Consider the following 27,832-nt stretch of genomic DNA (forward strand, 5'->3'; position numbering starts at 1 on the left):
TTTCATGTACTTTCTATAAAAGTGTTCTGATACTTTAAAACATTAATGTTTTTAATATTGTGTTCAGTTTTTTTTAAATTATAGTAAAACTTACTGTGTCCATTTTCACAACTTCATACATTTTTATAGTCATTCAGAAGATGAAGTTTCAATTTAATTAGTTTGAATGATTTGACACAAATTACTTCATTTTTATTTTTATTTTTTATTTTATTGATTTTTCACAGAGAGGAAGTGAGAGAGGGATAGAGAGTTAGAAACATCTATGAGGGAGAGACATCGATCAGCTGCCTCTTGCACACCCCCTACTGGGGATGTGCCCGCAACCAAGGTACATGCCCTTGACCGGAATCGAACCCGGGACCTTTCAGTCCACTGAGCCAAACTGGTTTCTGCTGTCCTGTCCATGTTTGAATGCTTTTATTTTGGCAGGAAGCTTCTGTCTGTGGCAGCCCTTTCCAATATTATACAGTCCTCTCTGCTTAGTAGAAAGTTATATTGAGGCATACTTTGTCCCAGGTGCTCTCCACTTGTGGTTGTAGTTCTACCCCTTATGGTTAGCAATATGACTGAAAATCCAGTTAAATGACGAAACAAGGGAAACATTCAGTAAATCTGTGTAGAATTGAATTGAATTGTGAAATTTGACCCATTAAGTTTTGAATTAAGATGTGGAACTAAATATATCCTGGACTAAAGTATAAACATGATTTTCCACCAGATTAAGTTTTGGTCATTACATTTTTGTGCCTGTGAGTGTGAACATGTAAATGCCATTTATGTAGCTATGCAGTTGTAGTATGTGCATGCAGGTCTCTGGCTCTCAAATTTTAAAAATAGATTTCACATAAAAATATGCAGATTTCTGGCTTCTCTTATAAAATTGGAAACTGGCATAACTAGGCAAACTGGATTTCCTCTTAGTAGTTTGCTAAAATTAAGTAGCCACTGCCCTTTTCTGATGATACATGGACGTTCTAATTAAGTAAGTACAGTCCATAGCACACCTTGGAGTGTTGTATTTTGCCTTTCCACTCATTTGACATTTCTTGTCAGGGCCTTGTAAGGCATTTGAGATGATCTTTTTATGGATACTCAAACTTAATGTGTCTATAACTGAGTTCTGAACTTACCCTATAATCTTTCCCATCTCAACCTTCCTCAGTACTTTTTCATTGCTTAGGCTAGAACTTTGGTATTATTCTTGACTTATTCTGTTTATCTCAAAATCCATATTAAATCTGTCTGGAAATTCTATTGAATATGCCTTTAAAATACCTGTCATATGAGGAACTACTTTCTACCTCCACCACAACATCCCTGGTCTATGACACCAACATCTCTCCCTGAATTTTGGTCATAGTTTTCTAATTGATCTCTGCTTCCACCTTTATTACTGATTTCTCAGTACAATAGCCAGATGATTCTTTTAAAATGAAAGATCTATTATTCCTGTGCTCAAAATCTATAGTGGCTCTTCATTTGACTTAGAATAAAAGCTGAAGTCTGTGTGATGTGGCAGCTTGTTACCTCACTGAATTCATCTTTTAATGTTCTTCCCCTGGCTGTACCATACTGTTCCCTTGCTATACTTTATATATTCAATGCACACTTCCATTTTTAGGTCTTTTATTATCATTTTTCTATTTATGTGGAATTCTTTTTCCAAATAATGGCATGTCTAGGTTCCCTATTTCTTTACTCAAATATTACTTTCTTAGTGAGGCCTGTACTGGTTATCCTTTTTAAAATTGCACCCTTTCTTTTCCTACCAACCTCCCCGCTCACCCTATGTGTGTTATCCCTGTTCTTTTTCCCTCTACTATTTAACTGTTCTTAACATATATTATTTATTGCTTTTATTATCATTTGCTTTTTCCACTGGAGTAGTAGTTACATAAGAGAGGAATTTTGGTCTTTCATTTACTATTTCCTAGATAAAAGATTAGTTCCTGGCGTACAGTAGATGCTTAATAAACATTTGTTGAACAAGTGAATGAATTTGAGTTTGAAGTCCCTGTTCTACAGTTTGTACTTTTCTTATTACTTTAGTAATTTATTAGAGGCCCGATCCAAGAAAAATCATGCAAGAGTAGGCCTTTCTTCTCCCAGCTGTGGGCACAAGCTTCCCTTTGGCACCTGGGACCTGGACAGGACCTTGGCTTCCCTCCAGCCCTGGCTTCATCAGGAAGGACATCAGAAATGACATCCAGAAGATGTCCAGTCTAATTAGCATATTATCCTTTTATTATTATTAGATTTAACAATATCATTTTATCAAAAATGAACATCATATGTTGTTTTATTATATATTAATACATTTATAGTGCATATATGCAAAATACTGTATGTTTAAAAATATGTTTTTATTGATTTTTGAGAGAGAGAAGGGGGAGGGATAGAGAGACAGAAACATCCATGAGAGAAGAAACATCAGCTGTCTCTTGCATGTTCCCTACTGGGGACTGAGCCTGAAACCCAGGCAGTGCCCTGACTGGGAATCGCACTGGTGTCCTCTTGGTTCATGGGTTGATGCTCAGCTACTGAGCAATACTGGCCAGGTGCAAAATACTATTTTAAGCCCTTTATGCACAATCCTGACAACAACCCTGTGAGGTAGAAACCATTATAATCCATTTTTTTAGAGGCAAGTAGACTGAGGCCAAACTTGCCCAGAATCACAGCTGGTAAGGGAAAGAACTAGGTTTCACATTTAAGCAGTCATTTAGTAACCTGAGTTTGCTCTAAATTATACTATATCCTGCTTTTTTTTTAATTTTAGGAAATAAGCCTTCTATTATATGTATTGCAGGTCATTTTGCTCTGTTTATAATTTTCTTTGTGTGTGTGTGTGTGTGTTTGCTTTTCAGATATGTTCCTTTGAGTTTTTCTGTTTATTTTTTAGAAGTCTTTTTTATTCTAAGATTTAAAAAATAAATTTACTGGTTTCCCCCATTAGTTTTGATTTGTAGTAGAAGCTTAAGATAATGGGACAAGATTTAAACTTTGAGCTATATGGATAGATCATATATTCATTGACAGCAGTATTTTTATTTTGTTACTCCTACTGCTTTCTTTTTCCTTTTCCAAATCTCACTTATTTCTGTTTACCCATTCTTGTTTTTGTTGTTCCTTTTATTTTTCTCTTTTTCACTTTCACCTACCTTTCTTGTAGCATTGGCCTTGTAAAGGTACTGCTTAATTGACATTAAAAGTTTGCAGCTTCCTTGTAGAGAACTTTGGGGGGTGGAGGGTGGGAAAGAGGGGCAGGACTACAGTGGTCACCAAATGTAGCAGCCATAACTATCCTTGGCTTCTTGCATCTTAAAGTAATGCTTCATAGATTACTGATACTCCATGTCATAATCACTGTTTTTTAATACTTTGTTTTAGGAACTGCAGCCATGAATGAAGAAAATATAGATGGCACAAATGGATGCAGTAAAGTCCGAACTGGTACGCAGAATGAAGCAGCATTACTTGCTCTGATGGAAAAGACTGGTTACAACATGGTTCAAGAAAATGGGCAAAGGAAATTTGGTGGTCCTCCTCCAGGTGTGGATTTGTTTATGTTAAAAAAAAAAAAATTGAAGCTTTAGTGTAGTCATTTTCGTTATGTATATATCTTTACAAGTATCCCAAACAGTAGCTCTATTTTTTGTAACTGCTTTTAGACCTTAACAATACATTTTTTTTGTTACTCCTCACCTAAGGATATTTTTCTAGTGATTTTTTAGAGAGAGTAGAGGGGAGGGGAAGAGACACAGAGAAAGAAACAATGATTTGTTGCCTCCTGCATGTGCTCTGACCAGGGCTGGGGATAGAGTCTGCAATTAAGGTATGTACTCTTCACCCTTCAGGCCACAGGCCATTGCTCTATCCACTGAGCCAAACTGACTAGGGCAGAACAATTTTTAATGTAAGGGAGAAGGTAAATTTTATAATGTTAGGCATGTTTTACCATTACAGTTTTTAATTCTCTTGCATTAAGAAGCAGTTGAGAAAGAAATTAGGTTGGTTTGAAAAGAAGTCAGGATTGAGTCACTTTGGAAAAGGGTACTCTAGAAATTAAAGGGGAGGTCTTTGGGAGGAATTTGAAAGATCAGTGAGTAGAGGAAGGAGTGGTGTCTATGCTAGATTTAAATCAGATGCAAACAGATAATCCTATATAATAAAAGGCTAATATGCAAATGGACCGAACAGTGGAATGACCGGTCACTATGACGCACACTGACCACCAAGGGACAGATTCTCAGTGCAGGAACTACCTTCCTGGTGGTCAGTGCACTCCCACGGGGAGCACCACTCAGCCAGAAGCCAGGCTTATGGCTGGCGAGTGCAGTGGCTATGGTGAGAACTTCTCCCACCTCTTCAGCAGTCCCAAGAATGTCCGACTGTGGGGAGTAGGCCTAAGCCATCAGTCAGACATCCCTCGAGGGCTCTCGGACTGGAAGAGGATGCAGGCTGGGCTGATGGGACTCCTCTCCCCCAATGAATGAATTTCATGCATGAGCCTCTGGTTAGATATAATGTTTTGTTTTTCTACCAATAGCTAATGCATTTTCTTTGCTCAAAACCCTCCAATTAACTTCCTATCAAACTTAAAATGAAATCTTGGCTTCTAGTTACATTGATGACCACTTTACCTACCACTTTACTCCTCCCTCAAGTACATGTTAGCCATATAGCCTGTGTGTTCTGAGTTCTAATATACAAAGCATTTGCTTTTTCTTCTTCCTGATATATCCTCAGAGCTCATTCTCTCATTTCATTGAGGTATCTGCTTAAACTTAAATGTTATCACAGAAGATTTACCTGACTACAAAAACTTAACCCTTCTGTGGCTGTATTTTTATAGCACTTACTACTCAGTCTTCTTTCTGTATTGAATATGTGCTTCACAAAGGAAGAGGTTTCTGTTTTGTTCACTCTTGGATCCTCCAGCACCTAGAATAGTGCATAATACAAAGAAAGCTCTCTGTGCATTTGTGCAATGAATGAATGGTGAATATAAATATCTTATTAAAATTTATCTGTATTTTTGTTTTTCAGGTTGGGAAGGTCCACCTCCACCTAGAGGCTGTGAAGTTTTTGTAGGAAAAATACCTCGTGATATGTATGAAGATGAGTTAGTCCCTGTATTTGAAAGAGCTGGGAAGATATATGAATTTCGACTTATGATGGAATTTAGTGGTGAAAATCGAGGTTATGCTTTTGTCATGTACACTACAAAAGAAGAAGCCCAGTTAGCCATCAGAATTCTTAATAATTATGAGATTCGACCAGGGAAGTTTATTGGTGTATGTGTAAGCTTGGATAATTGCAGATTATTTATTGGAGCTATTCCCAAGGAAAAGAAGAAAGAAGAAATTTTGGATGAAATGAAGAAAGTTACAGAAGGAGTTGTAGATGTCATTGTTTATCCAAGTGCAACTGATAAGACTAAAAATCGTGGTTTTGCATTTGTTGAATATGAATCCCACAGAGCTGCTGCTATGGCCCGGAGAAAACTAATTCCAGGTAACCTATCCTTTTTAAGGTTATTTTTTCATATTCCCTCTATTGTAAATATTAAGAAATGACAGTACCTTATAGATCAATATTATGAAAATACATAATGCCTTTAGAGGAATAAGGATTAAGTTAGTAAGCAAATGAGTTGTTTATATGAAATTAATCATTTATAATTTACTGATTAATGGATGATATATTTATAAGTTAATTGTTGCTTGATAAAAATCCAAAAGCAATGTCTGATTCTTCTACTGATCTTTCTTTGAAGTATATTTGTTTTGTTTAGTCTTAAAATTAGTTTTACCATAAGTTCTGATTAGGTTTGCCCTAGTAAATTTTCATGTGAGTGGGAAACTGTAATACTTAACCAAATATATCGATATGTATTTGAGTTTCCGCTTCTTTAGAGAAACAGTTTTACTTAATAATATTTGACTTGTGTTTTAATTGTCTTCAGATTAACTTATTCTTTTTTGTAGGAACATTCCAACTATGGGGCCATACCATTCAAGTGGATTGGGCTGACCCAGAGAAAGAGGTTGATGAGGAAACCATGCAGAGAGTTAAAGTTCTCTATGTTAGAAATTTAATGATTTCAACTGCAGAGGAAACAATTAAAGCAGAATTCAATAAATTCAAACCTGGTGCAGTTGAAAGAGTAAAGAAACTTAGAGATTATGCTTTTGTTCATTTTTTCAACCGAGAAGATGCAGTGGCTGCTATGTCTGTTATGAATGGGAAGTGCATTGATGGAGCAAGTATTGAGGTAACACTGGCAAAACCAGTAAATAAAGAAAATACTTGGAGACAGCATCTTAATGGTCAGATTAGCCCCAATTCTGAAAATTTGATTGTGTTTGCTAACAAAGAAGAGAGCCATCCAAAAACTCTAGGCAAGCCACCAGCTCTTCCAGCTCGTCTCAATGGTCAGCATAGCCCAGGCCCCTCTGAAATCGATAGATGCACTTACCCATTTTTTCCTGGAACAAAGCTTACTCCAATTAGTATGTATTCTTTAAAATCAAATCATTTCAATTCTGCAGTAATGCATTTAGATTATTACTGCAATAAAAATAATTGGGCACCACCAGAATATTATTTATATTCAACAACAAGTCAAGATGGCAAAGTCCTCTTGGTATATAAAATCGTTATTCCTGCTATTGCAAATGGATCCCAGAGTTACTTCATGCCAGACAAGCTCTGTACTACGTTAGAAGATGCAAAGGAACTGGCAGCCCAGTTTACATTACTTCATTTGGGTAAGTTTGAAAATACTTTAAATAATATTGTAGTATATGGAATATTATAGATTATTTATAAATTTCTATTTATTTTGAATTCAACTTTAGTGGTGAGTATTTAGCATAAATTTTATCTCAGTTTTATGAATTTGAGGTAAATTTTTTTGAGATTTTTCCTATAGAGACTTATCCTGTTTAGCTTATTTTAAAAAAAATATGTTTTTATTGATTTTAGAGAGAGAGGAAGTGAGAGGGAGAGAGAGAGAAACATTGGTATGAGAGAGAAACATCCATTGGTTGTCTCCTACACATCCTTTACCGAGAATCAAGCCAGCAACCCTGGCATGTGCCCTGATTGGGAATGGAATTAGAGACCTGTTGGTGCATGGGAGGGTGCTCAACCAACTGAGTGAGTCACACCAGCCAGGGCTATTTAGTTTTTTAAAACATTGCATATTTACTTTAGAGTTTATGATTCTGTTTCATTAGTTTATTGTTTTGTAATGACTGATCCTAATTTGAAATAATTTCTATATGTTACAGAGTTTGTTACTTAAACCAATTTCTTTGATGAAGCCTACCCAGTAATATTTTTTTTGGAATAGGGGTAGGAAGTTGGTAAAATCAGAGGCATTTCAGATGGGTCATTTGTAGACAGCTTTATGCTCACCAATCTGGAAATTACTCATGAAAGACAAAAAGCATAATTAAAAGATGTTTATGACCATTAATTTCAGGCTTTGATAAAAGTAACTTTTTCTAAAACATTTGTGGGATAGTTAAGAAAGACTTTGGATCCTTTTGTAGTCCATAAGTATGATGATGGGGTGCTTACACTCTTGTGCAGGATGTGCCTCCCACAAACCTTGTTACATCTTCAGCATATTTCCCCTCTGACACACACAAAAAAAGAAAGACCATATGCTAAATAAATATTGGGCATTGTGAAGGAAGAGATGCTAAATAAATATTTGGCATTGTGAAGGAAGAGATGTAATATTGCTCTGGTATTTCCCTACTTTCTGTTTTTTAGTGTTTTGTTAGCTACTCCCTTCTCATCAGTTTATTTCATTTTTCAAATTGCAACTATATATTTCAGTTGGTGATGACTTTGTACCCAAAATATTATTTATTAGAAGAGTAGTAGTTTCTTGAAAGTCAACTGTAAAAAGGAAAGTTTCCTACTAAGGATTATAATTGTGTGTTTTTTTATTGCAGTTGTCAAACTCGCTAAGCTTAAAATTGATTTGTTATATGATTGCAGAACTGTACTGCTGAAGCTTATATTTATTTAAAATTGATATCCTTAAATTTGTTAAGATAGTAAAAGAAAAACATTACCAAAGGGGAAAGTAATTTTTTATATTATTTAGATTTGCTTATTCATTATAGCCACGCCCATGGTATTATAAATATTTTTAGGAGATTCTGATTTGGAGATCTGGTCATAAATTTAGGACTTATGTAGACGTTCCTTCAAAGAAATTTTTCAGTACTGTCCTTAATTATTTCTTTGGAAATATTTGGTAATTTTAGTCATTTAAATTAATAAATTATTAGGTATGGTTTCCATTAATGTACATAATAGAAACCTTCCATTTTTCTTTTAATAAAGACAAAGTTAAATGTAAAATTAGGTGGGTAGCAAATCAAATTAGGGTTTTTAGAGAAAAATGGATCAAATTATTCTTTTGGAGCAAATATAGATAATTAGTTGCTGAGCAAGATTTTCCCAGGATACTTATATCTGATCCAACATGGTAATGCTGAAATATATTTTATTTCTATCCTCACTTACAAATTTAACTTAAATATGATTCTTAAAACAGTCTCCTTAGTTTATTTTATGTCATATTTTTTATTTAGACATGGTTTCTCCATCTGGTTCTCCCATAAAGAAGATCAGATGTTAAATGAAACCAGAGGTTTTTTCATCAGCTTTTAATTTAATATTAAAGTGATTTTTTTTTCTTGAGTACTAGGACCATAGTTAACTTGTAGCTTTTAGTTCCCAAAGAAAACCTCTGTTCAGGTACAGTATTCCCAGCTTGATTATGTTAATTCGGAATAAAATAAACTTCAATAAATGAAATCTTTAGAGGGCACAGGCAGTTTGCTTTATAGTCATCTATTTTAGATTTTATCAACTTTATATTAAAGAATTTTATAATAAAAACTTAAGTAATTTGTGTTTTATATATTTTTTCAGTTTCTATTCACCATTAGAGAAAAGAGATAAGCCAAATAAAAGCCAAAATTTTCAGTTAAACTATGGGCTTGGATGCAATATACAAGGTCTAAGGCCTTGTCTACAGACAGTAACAGAAAATTTCTTATTGTAATTGTCTAGAAATATGAGTGAAGGTTGAGTTAGAGGCAACTGAGGACAAGGAGAGAGAGAATTCAAGATGTGGAAGAGTCAGAGATCAGGGGCCTATGAATTTGTGATTGAAAAACAAATGTCAGGCTTTCAGTTGTCATTTAAGTCACTTAAGGTGCTGTAGACAGCCAGATCATATGATGCCACATGGCAGGTAAAGGATATAGTTAATGTCATTGTGGCGATGATCTGATGTGCTTATTCTTTCTATTAATATTTGAGTGTCTGGACTTTTAAAAAGTTAATGCGTTTTTACATGAAGTTTTCTTTAGAGAAAATTTGCAGGGCTTAATTGGATGTTCAGGGTTGAGATAATGGTGGTAGTGTTGTGTTCATAGAGGGGAAGGAGTGTTGTGTTTGTTATTGCTATCCTGCTAAATATTTATATGTTTTAAGCCTTGGATTTTTCTAAGATCTTGAGAAGTTATTGATTTGTTCTGGAGTCCCTCAAATGGAGTTCATTAAGTATTAAATAACATTTGGCTCTTATTTTATTAAAGAATTTGAATATAATTTTCTAGTTAGTGAATTTAACTGTTATTTTAAGATGATCTCTTTGGGGTAGTAATTACTTTAATACACTTCTATTCTTTCAATTTGATGCTTTTTTTTTAGTTTAATGCTATTTTGAACATTATTTGATGATCTTTGTTAATTTAACTTTTATTTCAGAGCTCTTTTAAGAATATACTTTTAATGTCCACTTTGTTTTGGCATTACCATGTTCATTTTTCAAGTTTGAAAAAAAAAGTAGACTTTATTTGGTTAAATTAAGACTCTCATTAGTGTTATGAGGAAAATAGAAGTTTTTTAAAGGGGTACTAGGCATCTAAATGAGTACTAGGAATTTGAGAGTTTACTTTTAGTGACCATTTACTGCTCTTACCAGAATCCCAGAATCACTTGTTATAGTCCCTTAACATTAATTTTTAAAATATTTTGTTGTTGTTTTTTGTTCCCATTTAAAGTGAGCTCTATTTTAAGCAAAATGCCCCTTATGAGGAGGAAAGCAGGAATAATGCCAAAATTGAACCCTCATTTTTCTTTTACTTCTAACTTAGAGATTACCTTCATCCTCATAATGTCAGAGAATAACCTCCCTAACCTCAGTCCCTAGGATAAGAAATTGTGTTAACTGGTTATTTTTAGTAACTTGTAGTAAGTGGGATACTCATTGAATTTAATGGGTGGAATACAGAGTTGCGGTGTAGGATATAGTTAGCTCCATACCAAATATTTGATGTATGGAGACTTCTTGGGTCATTTAATATATCTTTTAAATAAGACTTTTCTGTTTCAAAATACTGTATCTTTAATAATAGATCAGACTATGAGTGTGAATAATTTTGCTATTCTTAAAATTTTGCCTCTGTTTTGAATTGGGGCCTCCTATTATTGCCACAACTTTCTCCTGGAGGATTATTCATCATCTAGGACTGGAATAAGCAAAATCAAGGAGGTAAAGAAAAGCTCTGGAGAGTTATAATTTTGAAGAAGAAAATCTTGGAGAATACTTACTGGAAAGAGGGAGGTCACCTCAGTGTGTATTGATAATTCACCTTGAGAGATATTTATTAACAACTCATTCAGGCAAGGCATTTATTTTCTTGTTTCTATGTTTGTAATACTGGTGAAGTAGGTTTTTTTGTTTTTGTTTTTTGTTCTTTTTTGTTTGTTTGTTTTGTTTTTTACTTGTATGACTACCTAAAGTTTTAAGATAGGGATGAAGAGCCTCTTGTTACAAACCAGTTTATGCCATTGATTTAACCTTAATCTGAGTATTCTGTTGTTTTGGCCATCACTGATGAAATTTAATTAAAGAACAAATCTGTTTTGAATGCCTTTCCTGTGCTAAGTGTACTTCCTAAGCAATCTGGAGCTAAAGATAAATAAAACATTGTTTTTGCTTAACGGAGTCATAGGCTACTGAAGAAGGCAAGCATAGGGTATTTTGGGAGTACAAAGGGAAGAGCACACCTCACACCTGATCTGTGTTGTAAATGGTAAGAAGAGTTTATGGTCAGAGAGGGACACCACATGCAGACATTTAGAAAAACAGCATGCTGGTGGATTAATGGCAGAGTTGTATATAATGTTTTTGATAATTTTAGTTAGATTTTAATAATTGGAAATTAAAAGTAAGTGGACTTTAGTTAACTGAAATTTCAGGAGTTATGCTTTTTAAAACTTTACAAGTACTGTATTTTTTTTATTACAACTATGTTGATATTACTTGCTTTTCCTCTAAGCGAGTACTTTTTTTTCTAGATTAATCTAGAATATTCATCTTTTTATATATCCTATATTTTCTTTTTTCAATATTCATTTTATGGCTGACGTGCATATTGCTTCTTATATTTGACTTTGTAATTATATACATTATTAGAATCTTAACTTTTTTCTGCACAGTGAGTGGTAAAATATTAGTATATATATTTCACTTATAATTTGGTTGAAAGTTATGAAATAGAAGACAGTGGGATGAAGGAATAGTATTCTGAGAAGTTTTATTGTGAAAAATAATGTGCTTTTTTCTTATGAGCTGTCATTATTTCCAGATTGATGGGCAGAAATATAAAAAATCAAATTTGATTTTAGAAATTTGCCAATAAATTGCTTTGAAACAAAGAGAAACTTTCAGTGTTTTTTATTTATTTATTTATTTAAGAAATAATTTTAGGAAACTCTTAAGCTAGGAACCATATAATGGTACTGTATTATAATGGAAAAAGTAATGACAAATTATTAGAATAAAAATGATAGTTTTAGAAAGTTATTCTTTCCTTACCAGTTTTAATTACAAATTTGACTATTATGATAGTATTTCAGACTGATATATTAAAGAACAAAATTTGCTAAGTCTGCTTTAAAATTCACTTAGATAAATAAGAAATAGCATCAGCATCAACATTTTATACTTTAATTTGTTTCCATTTGATCAAGTGGTGAAATGAGATTTCCATTAACTCAACTATGTGTCTTTGACCCTCCATGGAGGGCCCAATATTCATGAAAATATACATCTATTCCTCTTGAAATTTAAATATTTTTTCTAACAGGCTATTATGTGGTATTCCTTATAATTTTTATTCTACTTACACTGTATTAACAGACCATAATTATTATTGGAACTAGAAGCCCAATTCACAAAATTCATGCAAGAGTAGTCCTTTCTTCCCTGGGCTTCCCTCCGGCTCTGGCTTCATCCAGCAGGACAACTGGAATGGCATCTGGTCTAATTAGCATATTACCTTTTTATTATTATAGATTAGTATTATGAGCAGCTTACTTAATACTAAAGACCTGGTGCATGAAATTCATGTGCTCGGAGAAGGAGGGGGGTCCCTAAGCCCGGCCTGCACACACTCTCAGTCCAGGAACCCTCGGGCAATGTCCGACTGACAGCTTAGGCCCACTCCCCATAGCATTTGGACATTCTTAGTGCTGCTGTGGAGGTGAGGGAGGCTCCTGTCACTGCTGCTGCGCTCACCAGCCATGAGCCTGGCTTCTGGATGAGTTGCACTCCCCCCGTGAGAGCTCAGTGACCACCAGTAGGCAGCTCCTGCTTTGATCATCTGCCCCCTGGTGGTCAGTGCGCATTATAGCAACCGTTCTGCCATTTGGTTGATTTGCATAGTAGCCTTTTATTATATAGGATAGTAATGAGTAATCAAATAGAAGTACAACAACCTACAGTCTCAGCCACCAACAAACTATGACCTTGGAATGGCAAATGAATCATTTACTCTTTGTGGACCTCAGTGCCTTACCATGGGAGGGTTTTATTTGGTGAACTTAAGTACTCTCTTATCCTCCCAATTAATGGTTTTGTTTAAAATATAGTTAAAAATATTATGAAGGACCAAAAATAACACTTGAATTTTTTTTTTGTCTACCAAGGTACATACTTAAGTTCAAATATTTGAAAATTAAGAGCTAACTTATGCATGAATTAACTCTCAGTTTAATATTCCTTTATGCAATTCAAAGCTTGTATCTGTCTACCTTACAGCAGAACAACTGGATTAAAAAATGAAAGGGTCAGTCAGCCACCTGTTTTGCTTGTATGAACATGTAGTTGCTTTTTGGTTATTTTCTTATATGGATTTGTTAATTGTAATCAAAACCAAGATTTTATAAAACAACTTAATTACTTAAAAGTTTTGAAATTTTCTTTTTGTAACAGAGAACCTAGGAAAATGATGTATAATATATTAAAACATATCATCTGACCAATATTTTTCCATAGTTGTTATTAACTGGCTAAAGTGGTCATGTGATTTAATTTACTTTTATCCATTTATTTAATCATGCTTGATCCTCTATTCAGTAATTTTTTCAACATCTTTAGCTAATACTTTCCTAAAATACTTGTTCTGATTAATAAAACAGTTTTAACAGTTGCTACTGCTTTATTAATTTGTAAATACATCTGACTTTGTAATTTGAATTTTAGAAAATAATGCATTGTAAAATTTCCCCTCTTGGGTTAATGTCACAACAAAATTTGCCTCATATTCTCCATTCTTATACATCAGTAGCAATGCATAATTTTGCCACATGGTGTCACCTAAATATATTTTTTAGCCTGGCTATAAATAGAACTTCAGTGTTGTATTGATTTTTCTCTCCTTTGGTTTGCTTATTTTGGGGGATTTAGAATCAGTAAAGTCTGTGTGAGAAAATGCACATAGCCTTCAGCCTATTACACCTTTGTCTCTGCTTCTTCCTTTAGTAGATAGTGAGTGCTTATACTACAGCAGTATAATTTAGTGAATGAACTAGTAAAATGGAGACAAGTTGTTTTGGAAAATAGGTTTTACTGCGATAAAATTTATTCAAGTGACCATCTGTACTTTAACCACTTTAAAATTACCCCATGTCAGTTGCTTCTGTGTCTTTCGGTTAAGATTAAATATAGAATCTACTCTTGATTAGCTAATTTAAATTATATTATTTATCCATTGCATGTTTAATCCCAGTCAGGGTATATAGGGAACCAATTTTCTTCCTCTCCTTGGAGTAATACGTTTTTTATCTAAGATCTGGTAGTGCAATACCTCCAAGAATGATTAACTTCCCTTAGGGATTTAAATAAAACAAACAAATAAACTTTAGTTTCCCTAACTAATTAGAAGCTTTAAATAACCAGTATATTAATAACTACTTGGTTTTTCTTGTTCCTTAAATTTGTAGTATTTGGCTGAACGTATATTAGTTACTTGTTTGCCATTATTTATCTCATGGCAAGTGATATTTGAGCTATTAAAAATGGCCTAGATGTAGACTTTCTATGCACAATATATATTCTATGAAAATGATTCATTTGACTTGCATTGCTGTGATTCAGTAAATATAATCTGTATACAATGCTGATAATGATCCTATGTAATAAAAGCTGAACAGTTGAATGGCGGAACAACCAGGACAGCTGGTCCACCTGTGCACTGACCACCAGTGGGCAGATACTCAACCCAGGACTGGTAGTGCTGCTTGGTTACTCGGGGTGAGCAGCGCTCCCAGAGCAGGCTGATCCCTACAGGCCACGCCCCCCACCAGTGCATGAATCCCGTGCACCGGGCCTCCAGTTTATACTATAATTGTATCTATGACTTTGTTTAAACAGTTTATAGGGATGCAATCATTAGAAACATCAATCTGTAATGCCTAAAATTTTGGTGAATTTACTCTGAAATCTCTCTTTTGTTGTGTGTTTAAACAGTATAGTTTTTATACAAAAACTTGGTTTTTATACAAAAATTAATTCTATTGGCACTCTGACTCTTGAATAAATAAAAAATGTAAACTGGTAGGTTCAAATCCACCTTTAATAGATATCTATGTTGGCCTTCACTTTTCCTTCCTTTTTCTTTTTTTTTTTTTTTATCCTCTTCCAAGGATATATTTTTATTAACTTTAAAGAGAGGGGGAAGGAGAGGAAGAAAAACATCTGTCAGTTGCCTCCCTATATGCCCTTACTGGGATTAAACCCACAACCTAGATATTTGCCCTGACTGGAATTTAGCTCACAACTTTCTGATGTATAGGACAATGCCCCAATTCTTTGAGCCACCTAGCCAGAGTGACCTTCATTTTTTTCTTTAGCTTTTGATTTTCTTTTACTGTTTTTCTAAGGATATTATTATTAGAGATACTTCACTTTTTTAAAACCTTCATAATTCTATTTTCTAGATAGATTGTTATAATTATGACTGCAAGGTCATTAACTCTTTTCTTGTTACCTTTGTTTCAACAATATACAGTAGGTCCTTGGGTTACTTCGGAGATCCGTTCCTACGGCTCGACATAATGCGATTTTCACTGTAAGGCGGAACCCACCTACATAAGCAACTACGTGTCACTCACATAGCACATACACAGCAGTAATGAAGTGAAACAGTTAAAAATATATAAGAGAAAGATATTAATTTCTGACCTTTATGGTAAATAAATAATAAAAATACATAAAGCACATACTTACATACGTCTAAATGACGGAACTTTTTTTTTTTTAAACAAATAAATGGGAGATGGTGATGTAACCACAAAACTACGTTGAGTCCGACGTAACCTGAGGACTGTCTGTACTAGTCTGCTTGTTTGCTAGTTATATTGAATATTATGGAGTAATCAAATCAATTTGCAGTATGTGTATCATATATGTATTTGGCTTTTTTTTTCCTTCTGCTATATTAATTTTTTGTTCAAGGATGATCAAATCTGTAGTTGAGGATTTATGAAAGTATTGGATTATTTTAGGCACAGAATTATAAGGCTTAATTGAGTCATTATGAATCTTTTGGAAAAAGGTTTAAAATTGTATTCTGAACTAAATTAATTTTTACCAAAAGCAAGAGTTAAGTAATTCAAGCAGCGAAGTATTAATTTAAATGAGTCTCACCTGTGTATATTATATGTCTACATTTGTTTCCTTGAGACATCACAAATCGTTTCCTTAAGTGATCAAGAGTCCCTTGAGGGATTCCTTGGTATGAACTATAGGTATGTCACACATAGAAATAGTAATGACAGAGCATTGGAAAGTTATTTCTTTTGTCTTATAAACTAGAAGGAAGGAGGAGATATTAAGCAAGAGTAGAATTACTTACCCTGTGAAAGCATTCTCTTAGCTTCTGAGGAGTATTTATAATGAATCTAGGATATCAAAGCCAAATTGAGTCATTCTACTCTAGAGATTTTCATATAATAATTAAATGCAAAATAGAAAAGTTATGTAATATTCAGACTAAATTTTATTCTGCTTAGATTATATCTGGAATGTTTATTTTACTTTTAGAGAGAAGAAGGGAGAGAGGGACGGAGACGATGGACAGACATCCATGTGAGAGAGAAACATTGATCGGTTGCCTCTACGAGCTTTGACCAGGGCATGTGCCTTGACTGGGACTTGACTGTGCAACCCATTTTGCTATAAGGATCGATGATCCAACAGATGAACTACCTGGCCAAGGTTGTCTAGGATTATGTTTGCTTTGGGCATCAGAGTTTAATTAAACCTTGACAGCTATGGAGGACTTGGAAACTGTTATATGAAGTAGGACAGTGAACAACTGAAGTATTTGGGGATATTTAACCTGTACATACTAACATTTATAGGGGGAATATGATTGCTATCTTCAGATGTTTGAAAAATTGACACATGGAAAAAAGACTAATATGAAGCTCCAGTGTTTGGAATTTAGTCTATTGAGGAAAGTTTCAGGGAAGTAGATTATGCTTTTATATCACCTAGATCATGTAAGCTTTTAAACTACTACTAAAAAAAAACCTAACTTTTTATGATTTATTTTAAATATGTTTCTGTTGTTAAATAAATGCATGGGAGAAGAAAAGGTTTTGTATTAGACTTAAAATTCAGAATTATCTTCCTTACACCTTTTGGAGTATATTATATTAGTCTTTCTATTTTGAAGTGTTCTGAAAAGTTGCTTTTTGAAAATGTTATTTAAGGAAGTTTGTTTTTGGCATTATTCTCATGATTCTTTTGTTTATTATTTACTCCTTTAGTCTTTCTGTTCTCATTGTCAGTTATTAACTGGCAGCTGGCTGATTGTTAATCCTTGTTAATACAGAGTGGAGTGAAAGTAGGTTTCCAGTACATGAGACACAGAGTTTATTCTTGTATTATTATTCATTAATTTTTGTATTATTTTCATTATGAACAATGATAAACCTACTTTTGCCCCACTTTCTATATAAGTTAATTAAAAAAATACTGAACATTGCTTTGTATACAGTCCAGAGGATCACTGTAGTGAATCAGACACAGTTGCTACTTTCATAGACTATACATTATATTGAGGAGACTCTTATTTACAGTTACAGTTACAGTTCTGATAAACACTGAAGTGTACAGGTGTTATGAGAATGTATAATTAGATAATCTGACCTAATTTGAAGATGAGTGGGTCAGGAACCTAGAATATTGCATTTTAGATAGAATTTCAGCAAAAGGAGATTTAGTACTTTAAATTTAGTACAGCACATAGACTCAGAATTTCTGGGTTCATATCCCAGCTTTATTACTTACTTGGAAAAGTTATTTTAACCTTCAGTTTCTTCATGTGTAAATGGAAATAGTAACTATTTCATAGGGTAATTATGTGTACTTATTTAAAATTGTGTAAAAGGCCCACAACACTGCCTTTTTTATTTCAAATGTGCTATATAAGTACTGAAGAATAGTATTCAGAAAACAAAGCCAAAACATTGGAGTTTCCTATAATTAATAAGAAATATTATTACTACTATAATTAAGATTCTTTGAGCACTAATATGTTAGGCTTTGTGCTAAATGCCTTTATCTAATACTTTATCCTGATGGTATCAGAGATGAATATTATTTTAATGTCTATACTTTTTTATTTTTTTTTTATTTTTATTTTTTATAACAAACAGAGGCTTCAGTAGATTAATTCACCCAGGAACCCTGGTTAGCTAAGAGGTGGGCTCTTATCTACTATTCTCTTTACCTTCACATGATTCTAATGAAAAACTGACCTTTGTCTTATGTTAAACATTGGATAACACATGGTAAATATGTGGGACATTATTTTTCTAACAAAATACACTGAGATGGGATCCCCCCACACCCCCAATGTTTAACCTCCTTTTCTGAAACACTTTTATCCCCATCAAACTTGTAAACCAGATCATTCTAGTATAATGTGAACGTATATTGAATCCTAAGTGAATCATTTTACGTTACAAAGACCTCATGAACATAATCTTGTTAACAAGGTAGCTTTGGGATTTTTGGGATTTTAGGTTTGTGCTTGGACAAGCATTGCCACTGAAAGGCACATGTGCCAACATGGCAGGTGATATGTGGTTTTCTCCATCAGATACTATGCAGAATACTAATAGTTTTTACTTAATATACATTTATAGTAATTTATCATTTACAATATTTATAATTTCCTTTGCTCTCCATTCCTGCTACACTTCTAAGCTCCCACTATGATTGTTTCTTTATTCTGACCAAAGGACATTCATTTTTATTTTCCTTTGGATATGCTTATGACAAATAACCTCAGTATAATTTGCCTGAATGCTTCTTTAATTTACCTGCTTTTGAAATGGTATTTTTACTAGATAAGCAGTTATTTTCCTTTAGCCCTTCCATGTTATACTTCCACTAATTGTCTTCTGGCTTCCTTTGTTTCTGTTGAGTAGTCAGCTGACATTTACTTATTATTCCTTTGAACATAAACTATTTTTTTTGCTCTCTACTACTTTTAAGATTTTCTTTTAACCTGTGATTTTCAGAAATGTTACTATGATGAACTTATATGTACTTTCTTAGTTTTTATCTTAATTGGGACTTTTCATGACTTCTAAAATCTATAGATCAATGTTTTTCACCTGTTTAAAAAGTTCTAAGTTATTCTGTTTTCAAGTATTACTTTTATCTCATTCTTCTTTATATGGTACTTCAATTACACATATGTTAAATCTTTGTATGGTCATCTTTTCTTGCCTTGAAGATCCCTCTTCAGAATTTGCCAGTCCTTCTAGGGGAAACACTTCTTCAAAAGATGTGCGTACTTCTCTGAGTTTTCTTCCTTGTTTAGGCCATGAGTCCCATAATTTTTTACTGCTTTGGTCATTCTCAATGCTTTCAGGTAGATATTTTTGCTTTTACAATAATTGTCTACATTTTCAAGTTCTCACTGGGAGGATTGATAAGTTAGTTCCTATTTGAGCAAGTATAAAACTACCATATTTTTCCGGCATATAAGACGACTTTTGAAACGAGAAAAAAAAGTCAACTGAAAATCGGGGGCAAAAGACCAAAATTGCACAAAATTTACCTGCAGATCTTGACAGCAAAGTAAGTCTTTTCTTTGAAGTGGGGGGTAGTCTTATACAGCAAATATAGGCCTAAACCTATGTTTTAACTGTAAAAATTAGGGGGTCGTCTTATACGCCGGTAAAAAGGATGACTCTAGAGATGTACTGTATATTGTTAAATTAGGCTTCAAGTAAATAAAGTTTAGCAGTTAAAAAGAAAAATGTTTTTTAAGTTTAGTGTTACTTTGGGCATCCATTCATCTCTTTTTAAGACTGAAGGAAAAGGTACTGATCTTTATCAAATTCACTTTAGATTCTTTGGCAATCCACTTACAGAAACTAGGTAAATACATTTGTTTTTAAAAACCTTTATTTTATTAGTATAGTAGTCCTTAGAAAAACAAACTAAGAACAATTTGATTTGTACAAAAAGATATGTTCTTTTTCTGGTAATGTATTAACTCATAATTTTCATTCAAAGAGCAATATACTGTTGTCTTTGCCCATCTTCACAGAACTTCAGAAATGATAACTATTTGTCACTTGTTTCCTTTTCTCTAAATTTTTCCTATTTACTGATAAAAAGTTGTAACTAAAATTATCAAGGATTCCATGCACTCCCAAGATAGAGATAACATCAATCTAAAGACTCAATTCTCTTCTGTCTTCACTGCTTACAGACAGGGAACACAATCTCTTCAGCCTGGACCTATGTAGAAGAATTTGGAGAAAATAAAAAGGTAAGAGAAAATCTCTTAGGAATATTAAATGATATATTTAGTTTTCAGAAAGCCAATTTTAAGTTGTTATTATAAGGAGAAATAATTAACATTTTCTAATAAAACCTTGTGAAATATTTTTATTATTATAATTTTATTAATTATAAACCCATTAAGCAAAGTTTTAAAAAGTTAAACTGGTCTCCATATTTCAGGTCTTCTCAACATGTTTAACATGCCTAGTATATATTGTAAATCACCAAAATGGTAAATTGTATGTTAAGGTCGATGTAATAATTGGAATGGGTATGCTATGTATATAGATTATCTAGCAGTTCTCAAACTTACTCAAAAATAGAACTTTAATTCTTTTCAAATTTAGTAATCTAAAATTATTGTTGATAGGATTTAGAATAAAAATTATATTTATGAGGATTCATTGTATAGTTTCTTTAACATGAAACTGAGAAGGATAAGCTTTAATAGGAAATTAAAGGTAATCTGTAGTTTGAGTCTATAATCTCAAACTACAGACTACCTTTAATTTCCTATTCAAGATTATTATTATCTAAACTCCTTTTTACATGTAGAAGCAAAAAGAATGTTGTGGCCCTAGCCGTTTTTGCTCAGTGGATATAGCATCATCCTGCAGACTGAAGGGTTCTGGGTTTGATTCCAGTCAAGTGCACATACCTTGGTTGCAGGCTTGATTCCCTGCCCTGGTTGGGGCCCATACAGGAGCAACCATTCGATGTGCCTCTCTCACACTGATGTTTTTCTCTCTTGTCTCTTTCTCTCCCTTCCATTCATTCTAAAAATCAATGATAGCAAACCATATACTAACTAGTTCTGTGTTTTTGAACAGGTTACTTTACCCTTCTGTGCCTCAATCCTGTTAAAGAGTAAAATAATAGTACTTACCTTGTCAGGATTAAATAGTATTGATAATGTGTAGTTATTTTTAGCACATAGTAAGTGCTCAGCATATAACAGCTTTTATTAATATGCTGCAGATTCAAAGAAATATATTTGTTATGCTTTAGACATAACTTTTCATAGGTATTAGTATAAAAATTCCAATATATGGTATTCTCAGAACTACCTTTTCCTATAAGTTTTTATATTTGAAATTTTGAATTATGAGGACTTATTTTACTGATAGAAATGAAACTTGAAACGAGTTATCTTTTTTTAAGAATTTTATCTTCTATTCACTTTTGCCCAGATATTTCTAGTGAGCTACAGTTTTGGAGCTATTACTGAAGCCTAGATTGTTGCAGTTCAGATCATAATTTTTTCTATTATAGGCTGCCTTTCTATTACTGTCTTTCCAAGTGGTTTAGAAACTGGTATTAAAAGAAATTTGACATAATTAATCTCTTAATACAAAGTAGCAAACTAGAAGCTCTAGATATGATTTGTTGGGTCTCTTCAGCTTTTTGAAAGGAAAGCAAGTAGGCTTAATTTCAGTACAAATAGATAGATGCATACTATTTCCACTTGATTCTTTTTGAGTTTTGTTTGTTACTTCTTGGCCTCTGAAGGTATTTGAGTTTGTAATCACTCTGTTTAATATATTTCAAGAGTTTTTGTTTTGCTTTTAAAGTTTTCATATTATATGTTATTCCTATTAAAAGTTTTTGCCAAACTGATTTATAAAGTTCTTCAGGGAAATACTAACTGTTTTTAAGACCAAACAAATTTGGGAAAAACTGTACTGAGTACTCCCCTGGGGAAATCATAATGCTTATTAGCATATTGCATAATTGTGGTGGCAATCTGTTTAACTGTCAAACTTATCTTTCCTAAATTTTTCCAATGTTTTTTTGTTAAGGGATTCTTCTTTTGGGGTACTTCAGTTGTATGGGATGTAGTTTGAGAAAACACTGGAATTAATTCAAGAGAAACAGTTGGGTTTGTTTATAACTTTATTGAGATATAATTGAAATATAATAAAATGCACATATTTAACATCCACACTTACCCTGGCTGGTGGGCTCAGTTGGTTGGGTATTATCATATGCACTGAAGGGTGGTCAGTTCAATTCCCAGTGAGAGTGGGCTTGATCCCTGGCAGCTGATCAGTGTTTTGCTCTCACACAGATGTTTCTCTCTCTCCCTCTCCCTTTTCTTTCTAAAAATCAATTTAAAAAATCGTAAAGAATAAAAATAAAAACTACACTTTGGTCAGTTTTGACATATATTCATCTGTTAAATGACACCACAATCAATAAAACAAACATTCCTATCATCCCTAATGTAATTCATTCCTCCGCTCTTTCACAGGCAACCACTGGTCTCTGCTGTCACTATAGATTGGTTTGCATTTTTTAGAATTTCAAATCCTTGTTTTTGAAGATTTAAGTTATAATCTTCAGATAATTTAACCTATAGATATCACTGTTTCAAACTTATATGGCATGGTATATTGTAAACTTAAAAAACCATTTAGTTAAAATCAAATGCAGATGAAATTTTTTCTGAATTTGAGTCTGAAAAATATCATTACTCTAGTAAAAATAAAAAATTAATTAACTAGAACTTTATAAGGAACCAGAGACAATAACTTCCTTTCTTACCCGCCATCCATTACTAAGATTAGCATACTCAAAGCCTTCTCTAAATCATCTTAAAACACACCTAAACTACTCTGTGCTTAGTCTTAGGAAAAAAACAAACTAAAAACATCGGCCATTTAATATTTACTTCTTGCCCTTTGCTGTCAGTTGCCAGATAGGAAAAATCAAGTAGAGGATAAAAACTATCTTTTTAGGGGGCGGGCTAAAACACAAAAAAAGATCTTTTTAAATTTTGTCAAAATATAATTTTATTAGGGAAAGTGAGATTTAAAAAAACAGTGAATTTGATCATACTAATGTATTTCAGCCAAAAGTATCACTTACATTTTTCTAGTTAATGCTTTTTAAATAGTTCATAGGTTTAAGTTGCTTAATAACTAGCAATTCTAAAAAATCTCCCTTCAACTTTATACTTAGCTTTTGATGTTCTGTACTAGAATGGAAAGTACAAAGTAATAAATGATAAATGTAATTTATATTTTATAACATAGATGAATTTTTTTAACTTTGAATCCAGCTGTACTTTACCTTCTGGGTATGTACAGTGTTATTTAAAAAACACTTTGTTTTTCAGATGAAATTCAGTGCCCAGTGAAGAAAAACTATTGAATTATTTCAATCATGGCTATTTAAATATTAGCAATTGAAATAATAAAATGGTGAAATATTAATAACATTAAAAAATTTTAATGTCCCATCCAAATTGAAATAAATGCTTAAAATATGAGATACGGGAAATGTATTGCGTAGATCAAACTATCAGGTGCTTTACTCTTATAGATTGGTGTTGGGAGTGTAAAATGGTATAAGCTGTGTTTGATAATACCTTAAAAAGTTAAATATAGTGTTACCATATGTATCAGCAATTCCATTCCTAGGTATTCATTCAAGAGAATTGAAACATATGCTCATGAAAAATCTTGTACAAATCATTTCTTAGCAGCATTATTTATAGTAGCCAAAAGGTAGAAACAAGCTTAATGACCATTGACTAGTTAATAGATAAATAAGATGTTGTATAGTATACATACAATTAATATAAAATGGAAAGAAGTTCTGGTACATACTACAACATGGTTGAACCTTGAAAACATTTTATGCTAAGAAGCCAGTTAGAAAGGATGACATAAATTGTATGGTTCAATTTATATGAAAAATCCAGAATAGGAAAGTCTACCAGGGGTCTTCAAACTACGGCCCGCGGGCCACATGTGGCCCGCAGAGGAGTCTGATCCGGCCCGCCAGGTTTTTTGGGCAGTGAGCTCAGCCGAGGTGTTACAGTAGGAATTAGTAGTTCATATAGTCCGGCCCTCCAGCTCTCTGAGGGACCGTGATCTGGCCCCCACTTTAAAAAGTTTGAGGACGCCTGGCAGAAAAATCAGTGGTTGCTGGGTCTGGGAATAGGAATGAGGAATGACTGTTAATAGGTATTGGGTTTCTGTTTAGAGTGATGAAAGTATTCTCTATATTGGTGTGGGTTGCACAACTATGAAATACTTACAAATCTTATAAACATCTGAAGCTTTTTGTTTTCTAATCTTTATAGTATTTGGGGAAGATTTTCTTTTGATTTATCTTATATGAAGTCATTAGTGTTGATTTCTAATTTTGTATTTTGATTGACTCCTTAAAAATGTGAGAATATAATAGTTGAGTAAAGTATTTTTAAAATTAAAGCCTTACAGTATGGTACTATCAGAAATGCACATTTCCAGACCTAAGCACTATATGCCATTAGTCAGTTTTCTGGCTGTGTTTGTGAAATCTTCCTCAAAGGTATCTCTTCTGTCCACATTTCATGAATAGGCTACATTAGCTCTTGAATGGATATAAACCCAAAATGAAAGTGGTTTCTCTGTGAAACTTTTCCCCTCCTACTAAAGATCTTCTCTTCTCAGTCTTGTCTATTGGAATTGAAAGAGCTTTTAGTTATGTCATAGCCATGTGGCTTAAAAGAAATTGACTGTGTATTGATGTAATTATCTTTAGGAGGAGAGAACCATAACTTTTTTTAAAGCAATGATTTGAATTATAGGAGCTTTATCTTTCTGTTTATACTTAATACCATAACCCGTTAGGCAAAGTGGATCCTTTAAGAGAAGAATTCTGTGATACCTGCAGTTATTGTACTTTGGTATAAAAGTATTTTAATAATTCCTTATCCAATTTTCAAATACTAAGAATATTTTGAACCAGATGCTTTTAATGTCATGTCTTCTTGGAACAAACTGCTTTTACTAATCTTGTACCATAAATAAAAATACAAAGATTATAAAGTTATTCTAATTAGTATTTTACAATGCTGGAAATCAAACCGATGTTTAATTGATTTTTTATTTTTCCATTTTTTTTCTTAACTAGGTCCTTTCTGATGTTGCTTGAGCTTATTCTTCTGCAGTTGATCTCATTCCTGTTGGCTAAATATTAAGTCCCATGACAACATTAAGTTAATGCTCATTTGTTTTAGGCCTCATATATAGTTCTAGGAAATATAAAAACAAACTTTTATCTGTATATTAGATGACCTAATTCCTTTTTGTTCATTCTTAAAAACATCATAACTTCTATAAATAATTGTTTTATAGTTATTGTCACACCTATGACTTATTCTGTACTAAAGAACATAGTTGAGTTTTTGGAAAGTATGGGATTTACAAATTTGGTCTTTAATATTCACACACATCTATAAACATTACAATTAATGAAGCAGGAAATTATTGCTGCATAAGATGAATGTTTATTGTGAAGCAGTAATATTTCAAATGTAATTGTTTTTCTAAAAATTTGGTTAAATTTTTGGATTTTTCTATACCATAAGTTGATAATGTTTTTTTTGAAGTTTACTTTATAAAGATGATTCATTTTACTGTTTTATGGTACCAGTAGGATGCTAATATTAAATTGATGTGTTGAGTTATATAAATGTTTATATTAGTATTTAAATAATGAAATATTGGACAGTTAGTTTTATAGTCCAGGAGTGAATGTTTTTGCTGGTTTGATACCTAATACAGTTTCCAAAAGAGAAGCAAATATGAATTTGCTATTTTTATCTTTAGAAATCAGAGATTTTTTGTGATAAAAAAGACACAAAACAATTAATAGATATCTAAGAAATAGATATCCGAGAATGTATTTTAGTAAGATCTCTGAAGCACTGTCAGTGAAAGAAACATAATACTGATTGATTAAACACTCAGGATTTGCCATGCAGTGAATACTGACACAGTTTTAACCAGCAATATAGTATTGCCAGGATTTTGAGTGTTACAACATTATGTTAAACAGTGATTATAGTTTTAATGCTTTGTCTCTTTGAATTAAATTTGTATCCATAAAGATGTGCAGCATAATTGTTCATGTATTTATTTACAGACTACAATTTCCGTCGCAGCTCAATAAATAGTCTTTCCCCTGTTAGTGCTACCCTCTCTTCTGGGATTCCCAGCGTGCTTCCTTATACTTCAAGGCCTTATTCTTATCCAAGCTATCCCTTATCACCAACAATATCACTTGCTAATGGCAGCCATGTTGGACAGCGACTGTATATCTCCAATCAGGCCTCATTCTTCTGAAGAAATACTGTAAACATGAGTATGAAAGTTTCTTTGTAAAGCATGCTAATTAAAATACTGTTCTATTTTAGAATTGGGCTTGCACTTTTGGTTTTAAAATGATAGATATATATTTATTTCAACAAATGAGCCATAATTCAGAATTATCCACCGTTGTTAGAACTTATAAAAATGTAAACTTTTGCCACTTTAAATACTTCTATCGATAATTCATGAGCAAGCAATAAAACCCATTAGTTTATGCTAAATTTTTGCATAATAACTTTGCTATATAGCATTTCACAATATTAAAGCACTTGCAGACAATGGTTACACTGGATTTGATTACCAAGGATCACTATCTGTCTTAGAGATGAGAACAATTATAACCAGAAGCATCTAACTATTATGTAGAAAGAAATGAAGGAGATAAAGAGAAACAAATTTTACTCGGTACTAAAGAAAAAAGCAATTAACCATTGTGGTCCTTGAACTATTAATATTTTAGTTAATTATTTGTTATAGAAATAAATCATAATTTTGCTGTTAATGTAGTTAAGGTTTATATGGTTATACTTGTGTTTTTGATATTCACTGTGTAGTTGTTTGAGTAATAAGTGTTATGGTTATTTAATGTTGAAATCATGTGTTGTTTAATTTTTGTACTTGAATTCAAATTTTTGACATTAAATATGTGATGTTTGAATATGCATGTGTGTTTTTTTTTATTAGTAGGCACAAAAAATTAGCTCTCACAATCACTTGACTTTTTCTCGAGAAGAGTGTTTACTGGGTGTACAGTCATAGGCTCTGTGTCTTCCTGGGACCAAAACAAAGGATATTCAGAAAGTTGTTGGTCTTATGAAATACAGTGATAAAATTCCTTTTCAGAGGCCAGTGGAAATATTTTGTTGTGGAAATATTTTGTTGATGAACCCAATGAAGTTTCCTAAATAATTAATGAATCAGGTCATTTGATTGTTTAATATTTCAGTAGTGTACATTCATAATGAATTTCTATTGATGGTTTGCATCATCAATAGAGACAAAAATACATTCTTTGATACTGACATTAACTTTGTTGATCAGTTCATTGTGTAGTTGTATGACACAGGATTTGCATACATAGAATATTAAATTGTTACAAATATCTCTCTTAATAGGAGAAATTTAATAGTTTCTAGCACAAGTTTTATGGAGAATAAATTAGTCTAATTTTTTTTCATCCTCTAAAGAAAGTCCATTTCATATAACCAAATGCAGTAATTAACTTTCCAAGTTACTTACTACCTTAGGTTTTCTAATTTAAATAACCAAATATACTGTACTTAATATTCCTGTATGAATTGCATGAATTTTATAATTATCATGACTCAGGTTCATATCACTCTTCAGCAAACATACAATGAATGACAGTTACTGTGTTAATATCCTTAGGATACAGAGGTGACTCAGATTCCAAATCAAAAGAAAAAGACATTAATTTTTCTTAGGAATGTTTGGAGTGGCCCAAATCATAATAATTACA

At 32.7% G+C, this 27,832-nt stretch overlaps 1 protein-coding gene and 1 non-coding gene across 2 annotated transcripts; both read left to right on the forward strand.

Moving 5' to 3' along the window:
- Positions 1-3,392: 3,392 nt before the first annotated feature.
- Positions 3,393-27,007, forward strand: RBM46 (RNA binding motif protein 46). Its single transcript, XM_036424237.2, has 4 exons — positions 3,393-3,555; positions 5,053-5,520; positions 5,994-6,776; positions 26,126-27,007. The coding sequence occupies exons 1-4, from the start codon at positions 3,405-3,407 to the stop codon at positions 26,323-26,325; spliced, it is 1,602 nt and encodes a 533-aa protein (XP_036280130.1). The 5' UTR covers positions 3,393-3,404; the 3' UTR covers positions 26,326-27,007.
- LOC118711982 lies at positions 7,554-7,657 on the forward strand. The gene has a single exon (XR_004985919.1). It is a non-coding gene; the product is annotated as a small nucleolar RNA U13 (small nucleolar RNA).
- Positions 27,008-27,832: the final 825 nt, after the last annotated feature.

This window comes from Pipistrellus kuhlii, unplaced genomic scaffold (assembly GCF_014108245.1).
Source record: "Pipistrellus kuhlii isolate mPipKuh1 unplaced genomic scaffold, mPipKuh1.p scaffold_m20_p_8, whole genome shotgun sequence".
NCBI classification, from domain to species: Eukaryota; Metazoa; Chordata; class Mammalia; order Chiroptera; family Vespertilionidae; genus Pipistrellus; species Pipistrellus kuhlii.

Bases quoted from the DNA above. Each gene is read 5' to 3' on its own strand.
- RBM46 (XM_036424237.2), top strand. From the start codon at position 3,405: ATGAATGAAGAAAATATAGATGGCACAAATGGATGCAGTAAAGTCCGA. The intron at 3,556-5,052 runs GTGTGGATTTGT...TTTGTTTTTCAG, and splicing joins ATTTGGTGGTCCTCCTCCAG to GTTGGGAAGGTCCACCTCCA. The intron at 5,521-5,993 runs GTAACCTATCCT...TCTTTTTTGTAG, and splicing joins CCGGAGAAAACTAATTCCAG to GAACATTCCAACTATGGGGC.